The sequence below is a fragment of the Tauraco erythrolophus genome, chromosome 3 (assembly GCF_009769465.1).
Source record: "Tauraco erythrolophus isolate bTauEry1 chromosome 3, bTauEry1.pri, whole genome shotgun sequence".
NCBI classification, from domain to species: Eukaryota; Metazoa; Chordata; class Aves; order Musophagiformes; family Musophagidae; genus Tauraco; species Tauraco erythrolophus.
This window is the reverse complement of record NC_141467.1, coordinates 66,640,831-66,659,798: the sequence shown is the minus strand read 5'-3', so window position 1 is coordinate 66,659,798 and position 18,968 is coordinate 66,640,831. Positions and strand designations below refer to the sequence as shown.

Here is an 18,968-nt window from a genome sequence, read left to right as displayed (position 1 = left end):
TAGAGTACTGTAGCTCTCCACCAGTTCTCATAGCCTGTAAAACCTACTATAGAGAGCTACATATTTTTTAACTAATAATTAGGTTATGACCTGCCATTAGTTAGCTAATAATGTGTGAGAATTACTTCTGCTGTAGACTATTGTGCTCATATTTCTATACGAAAAAGACAAAGAATAGAGTGCAACCTTCTTAAGTACACTGAAACAACAAATCAAATATAACAATATATTTTAGATGTTATTTAAGAGGCTAAAGGTTTGAAAAAATGACAGCAAGAAAGGGGTAGGTTTTTGCAAGCAGCAAAGACTATATATAAATGTGTCACTAAGCAAAAAGGGAATTGGTGGGGAAACATAACGTTTGAAGTACACATGTAAGCTTTGTTGAAGATCTGGGCTACAAGTTAGTATAATATTTTGCTTTTTGTTTTTAAGGCATTTTATAAAACTACTTTCAAGAGCACGTGGAATACACTTAGTGATACTAAAAGAAGCAGTAGAGCAGTCCGGCCTATTACAGAATTATGGTTCGACTAACAATGGACCTAATTGCTAAAAACATGAGTCACAAGAATCGCAATGAAGAGGACTTGGGACAGTATCTGCGAAAAATAACTCATCTGAATTTATCAGATAAAAACATAGATGCAATTGTAAGATTTTTTTCTTTATTCTTTTTATCCTGGCTACTCAAATGTTTTGCAGTTATTGTTATGATGAGTTGTTCATAGTCAGGGAGACAAACAAGCAAAGGCAAGTTCCTATTTTATAACAGCTATATTACATGTTAACATTTATATTGACTTGCAATTAAGCCTTAATAATACATCTGTTTGGAAACATGCTTCAGCATTCACTGCTGTTATTGTGTGTCACACTGTTCGTGTGTAAAAGTGTTTAAATGGATTTTAAATGCATGTGCATTTCAAATGTGAAAATAAACTTTCAGCTGTAACTTTTCATATAAAACATCAAAGTGGGTGACTTTAACTCTAACAGTCTGCAGAGTTTCTTATTATCGAACTGACACTTTTTTCTTTATGTGGCAAAATCTTGTTGAAGTATTTTACATACCTGAAACTGTGGAAATATATATCATCTGTGTAGCAGACAAGAGGGATATTATCCGTAGGCTATTTTTGCCATTAATTAATTAAAATAGAAAATCCTTTTAAGCAGTTACACAAGAGAGATGAACTTACGTGCTAAAGTGAAGTATTTTTTGCAGTTTTTCACAGAACTGTTACAGAAATCTGCAGCTCTAAAAAAAAAAAAAATCATATTGCTAAAAATCAATTTGCTATTTTGATTATTTTGTACAGTTGCTACAAGCTCTCAGGAAGTCGCCAGAATGGAAATGGTAACTCTGCTTTAGCCACTTAAGAAAGAGAAAATTTCAACTTAATCATTTAGACCTGGCAGTTTTCCTATAGAATATAGGCAGGCTGTTGCCATTGGATCAGTAGGCGTAGGGCTTTGACAGCAGTGCTTTAACCCTATTGAAATCTAGCTATAGTCTTCTTGGAGACTTTAGATCTGAGGCAAAAAAATAAAGTTCGTATTTTCAGCAACAATTTGGATTTTATTTTAAAAATTTTATTTGTATTTATTGATGGTTAACTTTGTAAACATGCAAACTGTAGAATAGAAGATAATGTCAGGAACTAGTAATTTTACAGGTCAGTTTGTTTTTTTAAAAAGTAGTAATGATATTACATACAATTAGGTGCAACACTCATTTTATTCTCGTTAATGCTGTATTTTTTCTAGACTTGGGAATTTTACAAAGAGTTGTTAACTCGCAGCACAATCTTTTCAATCTATCTGTGATTTATTCCTTAGATTTCAGAGGAAGTCTGAAAAAGGAAAGGGGAGCTCAGGAACAGGATATAAGCCAAGTGAGGTTAACAAATTTGGACTGATGTAGTGGCTTTTTCAAATTAGTCAGGTTAAAATCTACTTTTTTTTAAAATTGCTCCCTGGGGCTTATTAATTTAAAAAATAATCCATGACCTTTTCATTTTCAAAGGCTAAACCTGCAAACTTAACCCAGTCTCTCCTTCCTTTGAGTTTAATAATAGGAAATTTATACAGGTTTCAAGTCCTGAGTTAATTCAAACCCCCTCAAGATACCGAGCACATTTTGAAATGAACACCTGAATTGTTGTGTATGGTGGATTTCTGCTTTAAAAGTGTGATTTCAGTCAAGAAGATTAAATAGCTTGTTCTATGTGAACAGATCCATGCAAGCAAATGGGTTTATTCAGCCTGCTCCCAGGAATGTGCGCAGCCATAGGAAGTTACTAATTTGATCAGTACATTTGGTTACGACTGGTTCATCAGATGCCATAGAGAAGTTTTACAGAAATCCTCATAAGAAAGTGTGATCTTTTAGTTATTTAAGGAGAATACATCAAAGAAACTTGGCATTTGAGTGGAATCTTAGACTTGGAAGTGTATTAAAATACATTGAAGTGCAAGTTTTTGCATAAATCAATATTCCTGTGCCAAGAATTTTTTTCTATTACATCACTGAAGTTTGATGGAGACAACACTAACAATTGTGCTTTTCTGAAATCCACCTGATGAAGGCAGGGAAGGGAATGAAGTCACACGGGATGTGTGATGTGATGTACTTGCTGGTGATGGCTGTAGTCCTCAGCTTCTGTTCGGCAGAATAGTAATGACAGATTTCAGTCTTAAATCTGACTGTTACTGGCACTAACTCAGTTTTTCTAGAAAAAATAGTTGTTAAAAGTGTTTGTTAAAGGTGAAAATGTATAAATCATGAAGCAGAACTTAAACATGAAAACAATCAGCAGTTTCCAGAAGCAGGCAGTGTGTGAACTCTATGTAGCATTAATTTGTTTTTGTTTCATTCAGGGTGACCTCTCTTTGTGTAAAAATCTTAGAGTTCTATATTTGTATGATAACCAAATCAGACAAATCCAGAACCTGGACTTTGCTTCAAACATAACGCACCTTTACCTTCAGAACAATTGTATTTCATGTATTGAAAATCTCTCATCGCTGAAAAACCTTGAAAAACTGTAAGTTGAAAATAATATTTTTATTTTACTAGTAAAAGACTAATTATTACACTAAGAAATTAAAAAAATTATGGAACCATTAAGGTCCTTTCAGCTCTTGAATTTTGCTTTTCAAATAAAAGTAACTGCTTAAGATGAATGCTTTTTGATGAAGCGTTCTTTGATATAAGTAATGACATCATCTTGACATATCATCTTAATGTATTTGTTTGCTTTTAAATTATTTTCTTTTTTCAGCCATTTAATTATAGGAATTAATAATAATAATAATAATAGCAATATATAAAACTGCTAAAAAAACCTTGGATTTGTTAGCTGTATGTTCTGCTTGCATGCAAAGTTACTTACTTCTTCTTCTATTGTAATTTCCAGATATTATTCAATATTTTAAAAACATTTTTTTTTATATATTGAGGCCTTGTGTTTGCTTTTACTTTCAAAGGATATTAAATCTATTTTGTGTTCTATTCTGCAGGTATCTGGGGGGCAACTGCATCACTGTAGTAGAGGGTTTGGACAAAATAGAAGGAATAAGGGAGCTACATATTGAAAGTCAACGTCTCCCTCTTGGTGAAAAGCTTCTGTTTGATCCAAGATCTCTTAGGTCCCTGGCAGTAAGTACATTATGAGAATTTCACTGTGCCATTTATCAGTAGATCAGTATTTTCAAGAGAAGTGATTAGGATTTGATCACCGTATTTTCTTCCTTTTCTGCCAATTAGTGGCATTCTTTCAAACTCTGCCAAAGATCTCCCATCCCAATTCTCATATAAGCAAAGAGTCCAGCAGATTCTACTTCTTCATTTATTTTTCTATGGAGGATGAAAATGAGAATAAAGAGAGAGAGGAAGGAAAGGAAGAAAAAGTAAGGAAATATGTGGATGCCCTATACCAACAGAATGTGAATGAACTAAAAAAGCAATAGGAATTTGTCACTGTTAGTTATCTTAGTCTACTTAGTTTGTAGTGAATTAGTTTGTTGGTATTTCTCTGATTTTATTGTTACATTAGTTTATTTATGGCGTTTTGTATTTCTCTAGAGAATGAAATGGCAAAAAAAAAGGTGCAAACAGCTTTTTTTCCTGGATATTAAGAGCAACACAATCAAAAGCATTAAGTTTTAGTTCTGCAATTTTTGTATTTTGTGGTATGTCAAGACTTCAGGAAAGTCAGTTTTTGAAGTTTTCTTTCAACATGTTAATTGCTCAGTAAACATCAAGTGTATTGTTGAAATGGTAAAAAAATAATAGACTTTATTTACTAATGGATGTAGTTCTGTACTAAAAAAAAAGTATCTTGCTGTGTCTCCCAAAGCGTAGTCAGGGCTTGATAAACTTTTATTGTGAAGATGAAGAACTCACTGAAAAGTGAGTTCTTTTGTTCATGTATATATCATAACCATTTGACCTAGCTCTAATTCTTTCTGGTTTGAGATTAAGTAATCCAAGACATGTATTGCCATTTTCCTTTAATAGAAATGAGCCATTCCTGTGGGAGCACTTTTACTATGTTCCTTCTATACAGGAGAAAGGATGAAAGTAGAGGGAGGTTTGTTCTGGTTTTGACTGGAACAGAGTTAGTTTTTCTCTTTAGCTGCTAGAAGAGCTCTCTGTTTTGGATTTAGTCTGGGATTTGTTATGAGAAGAATGTTGACAGCACACTGATGTTTGTAGTTGGTACTGAGACATCAAGGACCTTTCAGCTTCCCATGTTTTTGCCAGTGTGCAGGAGCACAAGAGGCTGGTGAGGAACATGGCCAGGACAAAGGGCCCACAACTCCCCTTGTGATTTGAACTTACATTTAAGATTGAGGGCCAAATTTGGCCAATGAAGAATTCTGTGTCATGCAACGCCATGCCCAGTATATAGATGAGGGCTGACTGGGAAGAAGTGCTCTTGCTCTTCTGAGGGCTCTCTCAGACTCTCAGAGTGCTCTCTCTCTCTTGTTCTCTTTTCGGTCCTCTCGCTCATCCGGGATTGAGGTGTCAGGACTTAACTGTTTCAGGATCATTTGCCAGGACAGGACAAGTGTTGGTCACTGGGTGGTGAGCAATTACACTGTGCATCATTCGTTTGTATATATTATTCTCATTATACGTATATATATTCATAATTATTCCTTTTAATTTTATATTATTGTTATTATTAAATTGTACTTATCTCAACCCACAGGTCTCCTTCCTTTTCCCCTTTAATCCTCTTCCCCATTCCCCTGGAGTGGGGGAGGATGAGTGAGTGGCTGTGTCACATTTAGTTGCTAGCTAAACCACGACAAGGTTATACAGCTATATGGCGGGGGTGGGGAGAGAGAGAGAGAGAGAGAGAGAGGGTGATAACTCATATACTGCAGTGTTTTTCAGCATCCTGGCCTACAATCACTAGCAGTTTGCTCTTCTTGGCTTTTATTTAATATCTTTTGGTGTGAGTTTTATTTTGTTTTGTAAGAAACACTTTGCATTCTTGACCATGTAACATCTTTGTGGAACCTACTTGTGAAAACATTCTATTTTCATCCTTCCAGTGCCAAGTGTTTGGTCCCTCCTATGTCACTTCTTACTTTGTCCTCTTCTATCTGTTTCTGGCTCTTAATGCTGTCAAGAGATGAAAGAGCCACAAACATAGGTCCATACAGCTCTCAGTGCACCACAGGCAAATATTTTGATGATGACAATGTCATGAATCTTTTGACTAAGGAGATTAAGTTGTGCTGTGTGTATCAGGATGATACTGGTAATTTCTGCCTGCGTTGTAGATCTTGCTCAGATTTTAGAAGGGGGTTACATTTCCTGTATACAATGCTGAAACAGATGTTTTCTACCTAATGGTAAATCCTGTATATAAACTCACTGGATTAGGTGCTCTTTTTCATCTTCTAGAGATACAAGCTTCTTGTTCCTTTTACATAAAACTACATTAAGTATTTCCTGAGATACACACCTGAAACACATTTACTTTTTATCTAGAATGTAAAAATCTCTCTAACTATTGTCTGTTAAAAAAGGCAAAGTGCATTATGTCACTCACTGGTGTTCCAAAGAAGGGGCAAGGAATTAGAGGTATATATACCAAGAGATTTGTAGGATCAAGCCTGAAAGAAAAACAGCATAGTCCAGCTGTTAAATGAGACTACATGGGTATCAGAAATGGATTGCAGCTCTGTGCAGTTCAGATGTAACTTTGGAAAAGGCAGTCAATTTCTGTGTCTGTTTGGTACTTCAAATGTGAAGTTAGTAGCACTTGCAGAACTCTGTAAAGCATTTGAACATATTTAGAGAAAAACAGAAATTCTGTATTTACTAAGAATTCCTGAAATAACTGAGAAATAATCTTACTTTGCTTTGACTTCAAAACCAATATAAACAGCATTTTAGGACAAGATGGAAAGCCAATATAAACCAATGTGTGAGGTATGTGGTAGTTTTATTTGCATGGTTCTGCTTCATATGCTTGTTCTTCCTTTAAGAGTTTTCTGTAAGAATTTACAACTTGATTCATGCATGGCATGAGAAAAATAATTTTCTTTTTCTCTTTTCTTCTTCCAGAAATCTTTGTCTGTGTTGAATATCAGCAATAACAGCATTGATGCTTTAGAAGAACTGGCAGTTTTGGAAAATCTTTCTTATCTTAGAGCAGTTGACAATCAACTTCAACATATGAAGGTATTAAAATAAATGTTTGTTCTGTTTAGTATGGGTGATATGACATTAGTCAAATTCATCTTCATCACTAAATTAATGAGTAAAAATAAACTTTACTTCTACAGTTACTGAACCTCTGACTTTCCAAGCATGCTATCTTTTCTCATCCAAGAATCTTGCTGAGATTAGAAATGGAAAACCCTTTATCTAGGATGTCCAAATTTCCTTTAATCCTATGTAAAGTGGCAATTGTGCATGCATCTGTCAACTGCGTAGTAAGTGCATGGAAGTTATAACTATAATATAATATGTCTAAAATGTAGAGTTAGTGTGTGTGTCTTGATCATCTGAGTGACTATCAGTGGCTTAATTTGCAAAGATGGCATGGCCATTGTTTGTTAATTAACTTGCAATATTGTACCATATTACAGTTTTTAATTCTCTATTTTAATATAAATAAAAGCCGCTTCTTGGATATCAGATCATCTAGCTGATTTTGCAGCTGTTCTAGTATCAAATTTTGACTCTTGTTGCTGGAGTAGCATAAAAAGTATTTGTCATGAAAGTATACATTGTATTTCTTTCATAAATTTCTGCTAAGGAAAGAAATAAGCAAGAGCTCTATCTTCCACAGTAGCAGCTAAAACAAATGAAATAGAAGTATTTTTGCTCTTCCTTTTGCAGTAGTGAATGTAGTTCAAACAGAATGTTCTAGGCTTACAATTTCCAGCTTACCTTCTCAAAAAGAAACAGGAGCATGGGCCTTGTCACTTCTCATTACTTTTATAAGCCATTATGTCTTCTTCTACTTCTTGACATAAAGAGTGGTTAAAAAAAAAAATTCTAGTGTCATGCTAGTAATTTAATATCAAATTTATGTTGAACAGTATGCCAACACCATCATTGCATGGTGGAGGCATGGAACAAACTTTATAAATGACTTAATAAACACTGCTTCCATTTAATATAAACCATAGGCATCAGCGTTCTGCTTTTTTTTAAATGTCTATTTTTATTGATAAATACTAAAATGAATTGGCTTAAATTGTAAGCCAAATCACCAAGACAAAGCCTTAGTTAAAATAAATTTGATTTAATTACTTGTTTCCATATACATTCTATTTCCTGAGAAAAGTTAAATTTCATTGGTTAGTAATTATTAAAATAACTATTCTTATTACTTCTTAGAACACTTACTACCTTTTCCATTAAATTTGGCAGTTCTGTTTACTAATGGGAGATTCCAGTATTTTGTGTGCATAATCTGTCAATTATCTAGGTCAATATACTTTATTTGGCCTCTTAATTTTTTACATTTTAATATTGAAAAAATGTTGAATGATTTTATTTTTTTTACTAGAGGATTATTAATGTATCGTATTTCAAACTGTGTTTCTGGCTGCTAGTTGTGATTGAATTCATATCAAAATACAATTCATGTAGGTTTTTGCTGGGTAATTAAACCATACTGAATGTGTTCGTTACATCAAAATAACAGTATTTTTTTTTTAATAGGTAGTCTCTCCAAAGCTTCCCTTTTGAAAAGGATTCCTTTTCTAAATAAAACCTATTACAGTGATTTTAGTTTTCTTTTTTATTTCTTATAAAGACAAAAGACTTCAGTTGTGATGATCTTAAAAGAAGATTGTCCTGGCCAAAGAACCAATTATTTTTAAGAATGAGGATGCCAGTTCAGAGACAGCGTTTTCAGTGTCTCAAGAGGAAGAAACAGTATTTTCTGTAACAGAATAAGGAGGGAACAATAAGACTGCATTTTTCAGTAACTGTATATCTATTATTTAATAATTATTAAATTTCATTATTCCATCATCAGGAAGACCAGAGTTAATATTTACCCAAATCAATTAGATATTTAGATTTCCGTGTCACATGGTCGCAGACTTTGAAAAATTATGTGGTTAGCATTTGAGTTTGCTGCTGCTGCTATCAGTTACACTTGGATCAAGCTCTGGTAAGTTTTGAAAGTGACTGTCCTGTGTGTTTAATAAACAGTCTCCAAGTTTTGAAAATATGGAGCAGATAGAGTATTTCTATTCATATCTTTGCAGACCTGTAAAATTAATGACCATATTGAATGTGTCTAACATATAGTGTAATGAACCTGGATATCCAACTTTCCAGCTACAGTTACTGTGTTTTAGAGATTACATTTTAGTAGGCTTTACTTATTGCTAATATAAATTCTTTTTTAAATTAAAAAAAACACCAAAACAACAAACCTGTTGAAAAAGCAGTAGGCCATGCAAAGTATTAAAAAAAAAAAGTCAGTTTTGTGTCTATTTAAGAGGCTTTAACTTACAGTAAACATCTATCAGGACAACAATCTTATACATCCACTAAGTGTTTAAAAAAAAAAAATCTGAGGGAAGATTTGAGTATGTTTCAATTTTTTTGAAACCCTGAACTTCATGATTCCATGGCTTACATTGTTCTACAACTGTGATAGCTAAGAGGATTCAGGGGGTATGCAATTGTACTACAGATACTTAATTGCTTCTGCTGGCTGAACTTGTTATAACGCAGGAAAGGCTCTTTCATTCCCACACAAGCCACCTCCATTCTCCTCCCTCTTGCCCCTCTGTTCTGGAAACTCTGATGTATACCTCTTTTTCATGCCAAAAGCTTTATGTTCCCTGTTTTCCCATTGCTGCTTCCCCATCACTGCCATCAAGAACATCCCCAGGAATGTCTGGCATTGATCAGAGACCGTGGTGGTGCTGCATGACAGGGAAGTGTTGGGGAGCTCTGTGCCCAGCTCTGCTTCACCCGATGGGAAGAGGAGCTGTAAAGGAGCCATCCGCATCTGAGCAGGGCTGGTCAACAGCAGCGATCTGTGTAGCAGAGGTAGATGGCAGCAGGAATAGCATGGAATCTTTCCAAAAGAAGGAAATGTGAAAGGCATAAGAAATGCATAAAATATAATCTTCTCATGTAGACTTTTCTCACTCTTGTATAATTAGTTTAATTATTTTTATATCTAAACATTTCTCTCAGTTTTCTCACATTAATAGGAAACCCCATACTCCCTTGCTTTTCAACAATACCACATTGATTTCAGCGTAGTTGAAAATTAGGGCTAGTAAATTCAAGCTCTGAAGGTTCTGGCTAATTCAGGGCATTGTTAGCATAATTAACAGACATCACGGCATATGACCTTGTTTCACATGACTGCGGTTTATATAATGCAGTCTGAACAGTAGACAGAAAAAAATTAAGTAATTTTTCTCAATTCGTGCAAAATAGCTTACTATGACTAGCTGCCACGTGTAAAGAGCATGTCTTAGTTCAGTTATCAAGAATATAATTTATTTTAATAGAATTGGCTTCTCTTTGTTTTCTATTGCTTGCTGCTTCATTTATTTATCCTGTTGAGCTTCTGGTTTACTTTTGTCAGGTTCACAAGGACTTCTAGGCTGCAGTGTATTGGAGTTGGAATACTAAGGGAATTTTTTAAAAACACTATTCTGATTTATAAAAAAAAAATACATTCACAACTATTCTTTTTACAAAAAGCCAGAATGTTATTTATTTATTAATCACATTAGTTTTGGGAAGATTATGACTTGTGTGAGCATTTGGATAGATAAAGAAAACGTAGCTAGAAACATCTATAAAAATCTGTATTTCCTAAGTCTTTAATTTATTCAACCTCTGCCCGGTATTGATTATGACAAGAGGATATCACAAAAGATGAATTCATTCGCTTCAGAATTGAGTCAGGAACAAGAGAAAAATTATAGATTTTCTCAAACAGATTATGACAGATAGTCAAAATGGTGACAAATTGCTGTCTGTAGATGTAGTTAGGGCAGTTGGACTAGACATTTCCAATAAAAACTGGAGCATACTGGTCAAATACCAATTCTTAAATGGCCATCGTTAATTGGTAAGAATGTTATTGCCAGCACTACAGCTGCCTGCTGAGGCACTTGCCCTTCCCCCTCCCCCCCCCTCCCCCAATGGAATATAATTTGCTCGTCAGTATTTTGTAGCAGACCTCAAAGTGATAGCATGACATGATCATTTATCAAACGGAGACTGCCCAGAAGAGTGTCTGGTCCCTTTAGTACAGCTTATTGAAAGGCTGGGAAGTGAAAGCACTTTATTAGAGACAGGAAGGCAATGAACAAGTAGAGCGTATCGAAAGGGTAATCATATTTCAGCACAGGATTAGTGTGCTCTTAGATAAACATACACTGGAGTAAGCATGTTCTGGGTCATTTATCAAGCAAGTAACAGCTAACAAAAATCTACAGGACTCTTTGTATACATTCATCAAAGTTAAACTGTATACATTTTATTTCAGTACTAGGCAATTTTGCGTTGCAAAACTATTACTCGAAAAAATTATTTCTAGTGAAATCTAGAACACATTACAGATGTCAATGACAATGCCTGAATGCTCAGGTAAGAACAAATAAATACACTTGCTAAATACTATTTCTTTTTTAATAAGTGTAGCCTAAAATATTTTTCCCCTAAATTGTTGTGCTTGTGATTAAGTGTTAGGACTTAAACTGGGGGGGTTATCAGATTGCTATTCTGATACATGCTGATAAAGCTTTGCTCTGTAACATGACAAGATTTATCAGCATTTCTTCATGGGGACTGGTCCTCAGAGTTTCTCACATTGTTTTATCAGTCTTGCTTCTCATGGAACCAGACTTTTGCTCTCTATTTTTCTAAAAAGATATTATAATCACTGGATAACGATAGATGATATTACCATCATAATCGATAGATGAAAAATTATACGATTTGGAGGCATGAGGCTGTGCTGCCACTTCTTCTATGTGATTTTCCTAAACATGTATTATATAACGCAAAGAATATTCCCAGGAGGATTTTCCACCAAGGTAGCAGAGCCTGCAAAACCAGAATTCTTCCTGCTTGTATTACCTAGATGATTTTCTAAATTTGAAAGAGCTAAGAGATATCTGCGTCGCTAGATGCTTCATTATTGGCACCAAGCTACAAAAATTCTACAGGCTTTGCAGTTTAGAATTTGTCACATCATGATTCGTAGATTTTTTCCAAATTATTACAACTGTAGAACATAAATTCTCTCTCCTCTTGTTTTCATGCATTTTGAATCCCTCCTTAAGCTTTTCACACATATAAGGAAGCCTATCAAGAATGACAGTTAAGCGACATTTTGAAAATAAAGTATTTCAGAAAGTAGGGTGTCTGAGTAGACAGGACCAATCTGCTGAGCTTTGAATCCTTTTAACTCGAATTTATTGTATTTAAAAGACAAAAGTTTTATCTAGGTCATACTGCCCTTGGGTAACCAGACAGAAACCCAGATGGAGAAAGGTATATTTCAAAAATTTCACTGTTTGGGCCAACACTATAACTGACCACCCACAGTTATGTAGGGGAGGATTACTGTTTCTCCTGTAAAATACAGTTTTACATATATATAAATAGAGTGACAGTCTACTGTGGTTTGCATGATTTTTAGCTTTTTTAAAGTCTGTTCTTTCTCTGTAAGGCATTTATTCTTCCACAAATTTTTCAAAATCTAATCAGACACTGGTACTCTAAGGGCTCTGTGAGACCATGGGGATGCATTAACAGACATTACATGTCATGCACGTTTTTTTGGCTGACAATTCCTCAGCTTTAGGTGCTTATAAGTGGGATTGTAGTGGTAATTTTCCATAGCTGGCATTACTGTATCCTTAAAAATGCAGAGTTTTCCAACTACATCAGCATTTCTTCTGTGCAATTATGATATATTCAAGGAATGCTATGCACCGCTCTGTTTGAAAATGCACATTCTTAATGTGCATGTTAGTACATGAATAGTCTCATTGAAGTTATTTCTGTGTGCAGGATTTGGGCCTGGCTGAACAAATTGCGTTACTATAGAATTTTACTCTGGAAGGGGAAAAATAATCACAATTTTCTATTCTTGTATCAATTGCAGGATTTGGAGGTGGTATTAAACAAATGGACAAAGCTACGCAGAATGGATCTTACAGGAAACCCCATCTGCCTAAAACCAAAGTACAGGGACAGGATTGTAGTACAGTCACAAACTCTAGGTAAAAAATAAAACCAACGGCCACCCCCAAAACCCACCCATAACCCTCACTGTTTTTGAAAATAGCTGATACATTAGTCGTTCTTGAATTGCACTATGTATGTAAACACAATTACTGCCATAGATATTTATGTCAAGTGATAAATTTTTAATTTATTTACAAGTAATGTAGCTAAAACTGTTTATGTAATCAACTGCACAAACCGTGTTGCTTAGCTTTTGCTATTAGTAATAGTAATCATTTATTTTATAATACATGATCGGTGAGATTGTTGTAAGACAATAAGACTTTTTTGTGTTCATATTCCAGATGTTGTGAAACTGATTTTCAAAGTTAGGTTTAGTCTACTCCCTTATCAGCCTGTAGCTGTTGCTTAGCTGTTTTAGTTGTACACTTGCAGTTGTACAGGTCATACCTTACCATGTTTGTATTTTTATATAACATTTGTCCTTAAACTTGAAAGCGGTTTACACTTATGTTATGAATGTATTTGTTAATCTTAACCTTATTATGATGATGAAAAGAACAGTGCCTTAGGACAGTTTGCCATTTGTGGCCAAATGAGGCATTTCAATTTGATCTGACTCAACAATGCAAATGCAACCAAGGAAACATAGAATATAAGCTTTATGGCACCTAAATGAGTAAAGTTAACATTAAAGATCCGAATCTGTCTGTCTGTCTTCATGATCAGTAGGATTCTTTGATTGCCAAGACATGCAGTTTCTCTCTCTTAACCTGAATTTCTGCATCTACACATATCTTGTGTAAGAGCATAGCTTTTCTTCAGAACTTTCTATAACCTGTTGCACATTAACTGCATGTGAAATATATATATTTCCCTTGAAAGTTATAAAAATAACAGACATTCTCTTTTGTAATTAAGACGTGTCAACTCACTCTTGCAGCTTGAATATGAATATGAAGTTGTATTGGGTATTTTTTTTACCAAAAGACTAAAAAGAGCAAAAAGATTTGAAGAGAGCAAATATAGAATCAGTGCACATTACATACAGCTTCATACAGATTTTAGCTAACTTTAGGTATTACAGAAAACGTTCTCTTCTCTTCTCTTCTCTTTGACAGAATCTCTTGATGGGAAAGAAATTAAAGAAATGGAAAGACAGTTCCTAATGAATTGGAACGCCTCCAAAGCTGCCAGGAAAAAAAACAAAGAAAGAATGACAAATGAACATGCAGCCTATCTACGTTTTTGTAAGCAAACTAATCAATTACTTCATGTTTATTTGCAATATCGTAGAAACAACAAAATAGTGGCTAACAGTAAATATACTAAGAATGAGACTTGTACTGGTGGTGAGACCAAAACATAGGAGTAGAAATGGAACTTTTCCAATATAAAATTTAATTTCACTAGTTCGTGTGGTGTTTTTTTTTCCTCCCATTCCAGTCTCCCACGATTATGGAAAGTAGTAGCTAGCACATTTTGAATGTTTGTAAATACTCGTGATTGCTTTCCATATTAAAAAAAAGAGAGAAAAAGTTTTGAGCATTCTAGAATAAATATGCATGAAATACATCACAGTTTTAAAATCTATTTGTTGATTTGTTGATACTTATTTTATCTGTGTAAATTGCCAGTCCTTTTAAAGGCCTTCACAAGACACATATCTAGCAGAAGTAAAAGATTTAAAGTTGGAAAGGAAAAAAAAAGGTATTGGAGGAAAAAACGGCTTGCACCTAAAAGAAAAGGCAACATGTTCTTGAAGCAGGAAAACAAATTAGTTTTGAAACTCAAGCAAAACCTGAAATAAACTTTGATTTTTTTTTTTTTTTAAATGGCAGAATGGGGTTGTTGTTGTTATAGAGTTGAGCACAGATTAAAACATAAATGACTGAACAGCATGCCTTGCCGTCTTGCAAGATTTGGAAACAGACACTCGACTTCAAATTTCTCAAAATGGTTTGAGTGATCATATTTATAAAATAAAATTGGTGGCAGTAACGCTGTTGATCTCAGAAGACAAACTGTGATATGTAACTGGGGGGAGAGAGCATATTCTTTACAACCATATTATCTCAAGTTATTGATTGACGAGATCTCATTAAGATCAGTGATTTTTGAAGATGTGAAGTGAAAAGCACTCAGCCTGTCAGCCTCAGCACCAAGAAAGTTTGAGTCTGCTCAATATTTGGAAGCCATATGTGAATGGCAATGCTTCTGAAAGTAACATTCTGTCTTCTGAATAACTGTTGATATAAGGAGGTGCTATGCAATTGAATTTACTCCCTTTCAAATAACTTTACCTGAATAGGAATACCTGCTTTAATATTCACCTTCATCAGTGCTTGCAGCACTTTTCATAATTTCATATACTTTTCCATTCTAGATTATAAAATTTGAGTCATTTTACCCTAAGGCTTATGACACTCTTTTCTGTAACAAGATACATTGGAATCTGTGATCAGTCATACTGAATATTAAAATAGATATGGTTTGACTTGGGATATTGAATTAATCCTTTTTTCTTCGTTTTCTGCAGCTGACTTTGAAACACTTTGTCCTATTCTTCCCTTTCACTACAGTCACTCTGTGAAAGAAAAACCAAATATTTTAGTTTCATCTGAGATGCACAAAGTTAAAAGAAAACCGCTGCCAAGAATCCTGGAAAAAAAATAAGTCAGACGAAAACTCAGGTATATTCCTCAAACATCTTCCTCAGTTCTGTTGGTTATTGCTTGTACAGCTCTCACTAAATCAGCTGAAAAACAAGTACATGAAGGTAGAATTTCATCTGAAATCAGTTTCATGTTTTTTTAACCATGTTGTATTTATTGTCTTTATTTCTTTGAAAGACAGGATAACGGATTTCAGTCTCTGGTTATAAATCAGTAGTCTAGCTAATAGTAATAACTTTACTCCAGTGTTACTAGTTTCTGTCATACGCATTTGATTGCAATCTTCCATAAAGGTAAAATAATATCAACGTTAATTCTTGGAAGTACAGTTACTGTCAACAACATTGGTGAAGGTTGATCCTATGCACGCAATCATATGCAGAAGGAGAAACAATCACTTTTCATCATTATAGCTTACTTCTAATAGACGTGTTCCAGTGTATTATATACTTGATTAGCATTTTCGTGTAGCATCTGCTCAAGACCATCAAGATAATCAAGAAATCTGATGTGTGTGCCTTACAGACCTTTAGACATTAGATGAATTTAAACAATTCCAAGTTTAGCATATGTATTCCTTACATGCATAAGCAGCCTTGTGAACTCTAAAGCAACTGTTTGTGAAATAAAATCTGCTCATAGGGATTTGCAGAATGAGATCTATAGTTTTTCCAGTTTTATCTGTTGTGATAGTTTATTTCAGTATTTGGGACCTAATATCACTCCTTCCAGATTTTTAATGCTGCTTTTAACCTAACTGTTTTATTATTTATCAGCTCTACTGGCCATCAAAAAAAATCATAATTTATGCAATGCTGTAGATAAAATAAATAAATTCAACTGACACAGGGATTCTTTTGTAACTAAATTACTATATGTAGTGTTTTATTTTACATTCAAATAAGAATTTATTACCATGTTTGAAAATTTAACTGAGAAACACTTAACACTATTTTGTTCTTGACAACTTACCACTTTCCATTCCGTCAGTTTTGTTCCTACTGATTATTTGTTCTGATTGAAAATAGCTGCCTTTCCCTTGAGAAGGGAAGAATTACAAATCACAGAGCTGCTCTCTTCCAAAGAATCATTTTTGTTCTTCATATGACAACAGATATATTCCAGCCTAAAAAGAAACTGAACTTGTCATATATGTGCCCGTTCTTGATTTTTTTTTCCTGGTGCAGAAGGCACATAGCAGTGAAGAGTTTTAAAAACAAGAACTGCAGAAACAATGCACCAGTTATCACAAAATAGTATTACTACCTGGTTATTTTCCAGCACATAGTTCAGGCTTGTGAAATTTAGAAGGGTATATAGCCTAATACTCGTGCCATAAAAACATGTATTTTTTTCTTTTAATTCCATTGTACAAGTAGTTTATCCACATGCTCAGTGTTCTGTGAGCTTGCATTTCATCTTTATTAGCATTCTGTCTTTTGGGCCAGGCTGAATAAAACTACACTTTTCATTTACCATTCCCCTTAGTTCTAATAAAGGATGGAATATGCATGTACAGCACCTCCCAGAAAGTTATTTTCTTCAGTATAAGAACTGCCGCCGTCTCCTTTGATATAAAGCATTCTGATTCTACTCTGCAATGTTAAAAAGCTGTCCATTGTTGAGCTTCTTTGCTTGACAAAAATTTTCCCAGTATGAAGAAGCTGGAGTACAATCCTGGCCCTGATGAAATCCCTTTCGTCCCTAGAAAGGCAAAGATTGCATCTTCCATACTTGATTGGAGTAAGATGTCTATATTTGTTTTAATTTACATATGCAAATTAAACTATTTGAGTGAAATTTTTCTTTTACTATTAGTCTAGAAGATTTTACTCTGATTCACATGAAGTTAGAATACACTACAGTCAGATGACATACACTTAATATTTTCAAAAACCTTGTAAGTGGGCTTTTATCTTGGACACTGAAGGCTGCTGTACATTGCCATTTCATGTGTAATCACTGATCTTGAGATGTATTCTAATCTTGTTCCTAGTGGAATTCCATGGAAACCAAAGAGTCTTGAGAATTAGTTAAAGCTTTGTGAATTCTTTTAAATGTTTTTTTTTGGGGGGGGGAAAAACCCCTCAAATTACAGAAATATTCATTCTCAGAGTATATGCAGATATGCAATAATGACTGTCGTGGTTTAGCCCCAGCCGATGACAAATCACAGTATTCCCTTGCCAGATCCAGTAATTAGGGATACGCATAAATGTACCCACATGTAAAGCAAGGATATTTTGTCAAACTGAACAAGTACCTGTATTGTTTAATTGAAATTCAGTATCAGACCAAAGAAATTGGTGAATTTTAATTCTTCTCCCTGTGTTAGCCAAATAAATTATTCCAACAGATGTTTCCTCTTTCCATATACATGCTAGGTGATATTTGACTTTGGCAACTGAAAAACAGGCATTAAATACCTTTTTAACCTACATCTAAGATCCATTGAGGATTACATACAGCTTGAACAATGAAAAAGCCAGTTATTACTAAATTAATGAAATACGTCATTAATCTTTCTTTTTTGATGATATAAAAACAATAGCAATTTTATATCGGATTTTAAGTTAGTTTTGAACATTGAGAGAGAATTATGGATATTGGCAGGAAGTAATTAAAAGAAAACAAATCACTTAACTATTTTAAAGATACCTAATACCTTCCAATGGGATACACTATTATTAATTTTCCCTGAGTAGAGAAGCTGTTGAAATTTCGATGTTGTAAACTTAAAACTGTAATGAGCAGTTTCTGCCCACGTTTCCTTACTCGTGGAGTTAAATATCATAGTAGGTTTGCAATTCAGAGTTTGGTGGGAAAGTCACCTTTTGTCTCTCCAGTTAATGTTATATAATTGGCAATACAGTAATGTCTTTAAATGTTAAAGTCAGCAAATAATGAGTACGCCGGATTGTGCCAACTAATCGTAAGCCACTCTCCTAGCCACCACGCACATCCTGTATAGTTCAAGTTCCAGCTCACGCGGAAGGAACGTGCAGCGAGCAATGTTAGTTCTCACTCTTCTTAGCTCTTTGGCAGGTGCTCTTATCAACATTTTATTTATTTTTAAATTTTATTAACTATTTATAAATGCTCTGAGTTGAGGTGATTTGCGTGGTCTGAAATCTATACAGAGTAATGTTTGACAACAGGTAAGAACGTACATGTTCTGTATGTATACTGGGGTTTTGTTTTGTGAATCTAACTGGCAAATAGCATTAAGGCCTGTACATGATAGTTTTTTGTGCAGGGCTGATATTGAGATAGAGTCATAGAATGGTTTGGGTTGGAAGGGACCTCAAAGATCATCTAGTTCCAACCCCCTTGCCATGGGCAGGGAAATCCTCCACTACACCAGGTTGCCCAAAGCCTCATCCAACCTGGCCTTGAACACCTCCAGGGATGGGGCATCTACAACTTCTCTGGGCATAATGATAATAATGATAATGATCATAATGATAATCCTAAAACATAACTTTTACAATCACATGTTTATTTCATATTACAGAATATAGTTCTCTTATTTGAGAGGACGGTGGGGGAATACGTTACCTCCAGGTAAC

General features: G+C 34.4%; 1 protein-coding gene across 1 annotated transcript; it reads left to right on the top strand.

The window, feature by feature from the left end:
- The first annotated feature begins 524 nt into the window (after positions 1–524).
- PPP1R42 (protein phosphatase 1 regulatory subunit 42) lies at positions 525–15,400 on the top strand. The gene is made up of 7 exons (XM_009979741.2): positions 525–653; positions 2,884–3,050; positions 3,526–3,664; positions 6,593–6,709; positions 12,642–12,759; positions 13,846–13,974; positions 15,264–15,400. The coding sequence occupies exons 1-7, from the start codon at positions 525–527 to the stop codon at positions 15,398–15,400; spliced, it is 936 nt and encodes a 311-aa protein (XP_009978043.2).
- Positions 15,401–18,968: the final 3,568 nt, after the last annotated feature.

Bases quoted from the DNA above. Each gene is read 5' to 3' on its own strand.
- PPP1R42 (XM_009979741.2), top strand. From the start codon at position 525: ATGGTTCGACTAACAATGGACCTAATTGCTAAAAACATGAGTCACAAG. The intron at 12,760-13,845 runs GTAAAAAATAAA...TCTCTTTGACAG, and splicing joins AGTACAGTCACAAACTCTAG to AATCTCTTGATGGGAAAGAA. The intron at 13,975-15,263 runs GTAAGCAAACTA...CGTTTTCTGCAG, and splicing joins TGCAGCCTATCTACGTTTTT to CTGACTTTGAAACACTTTGT.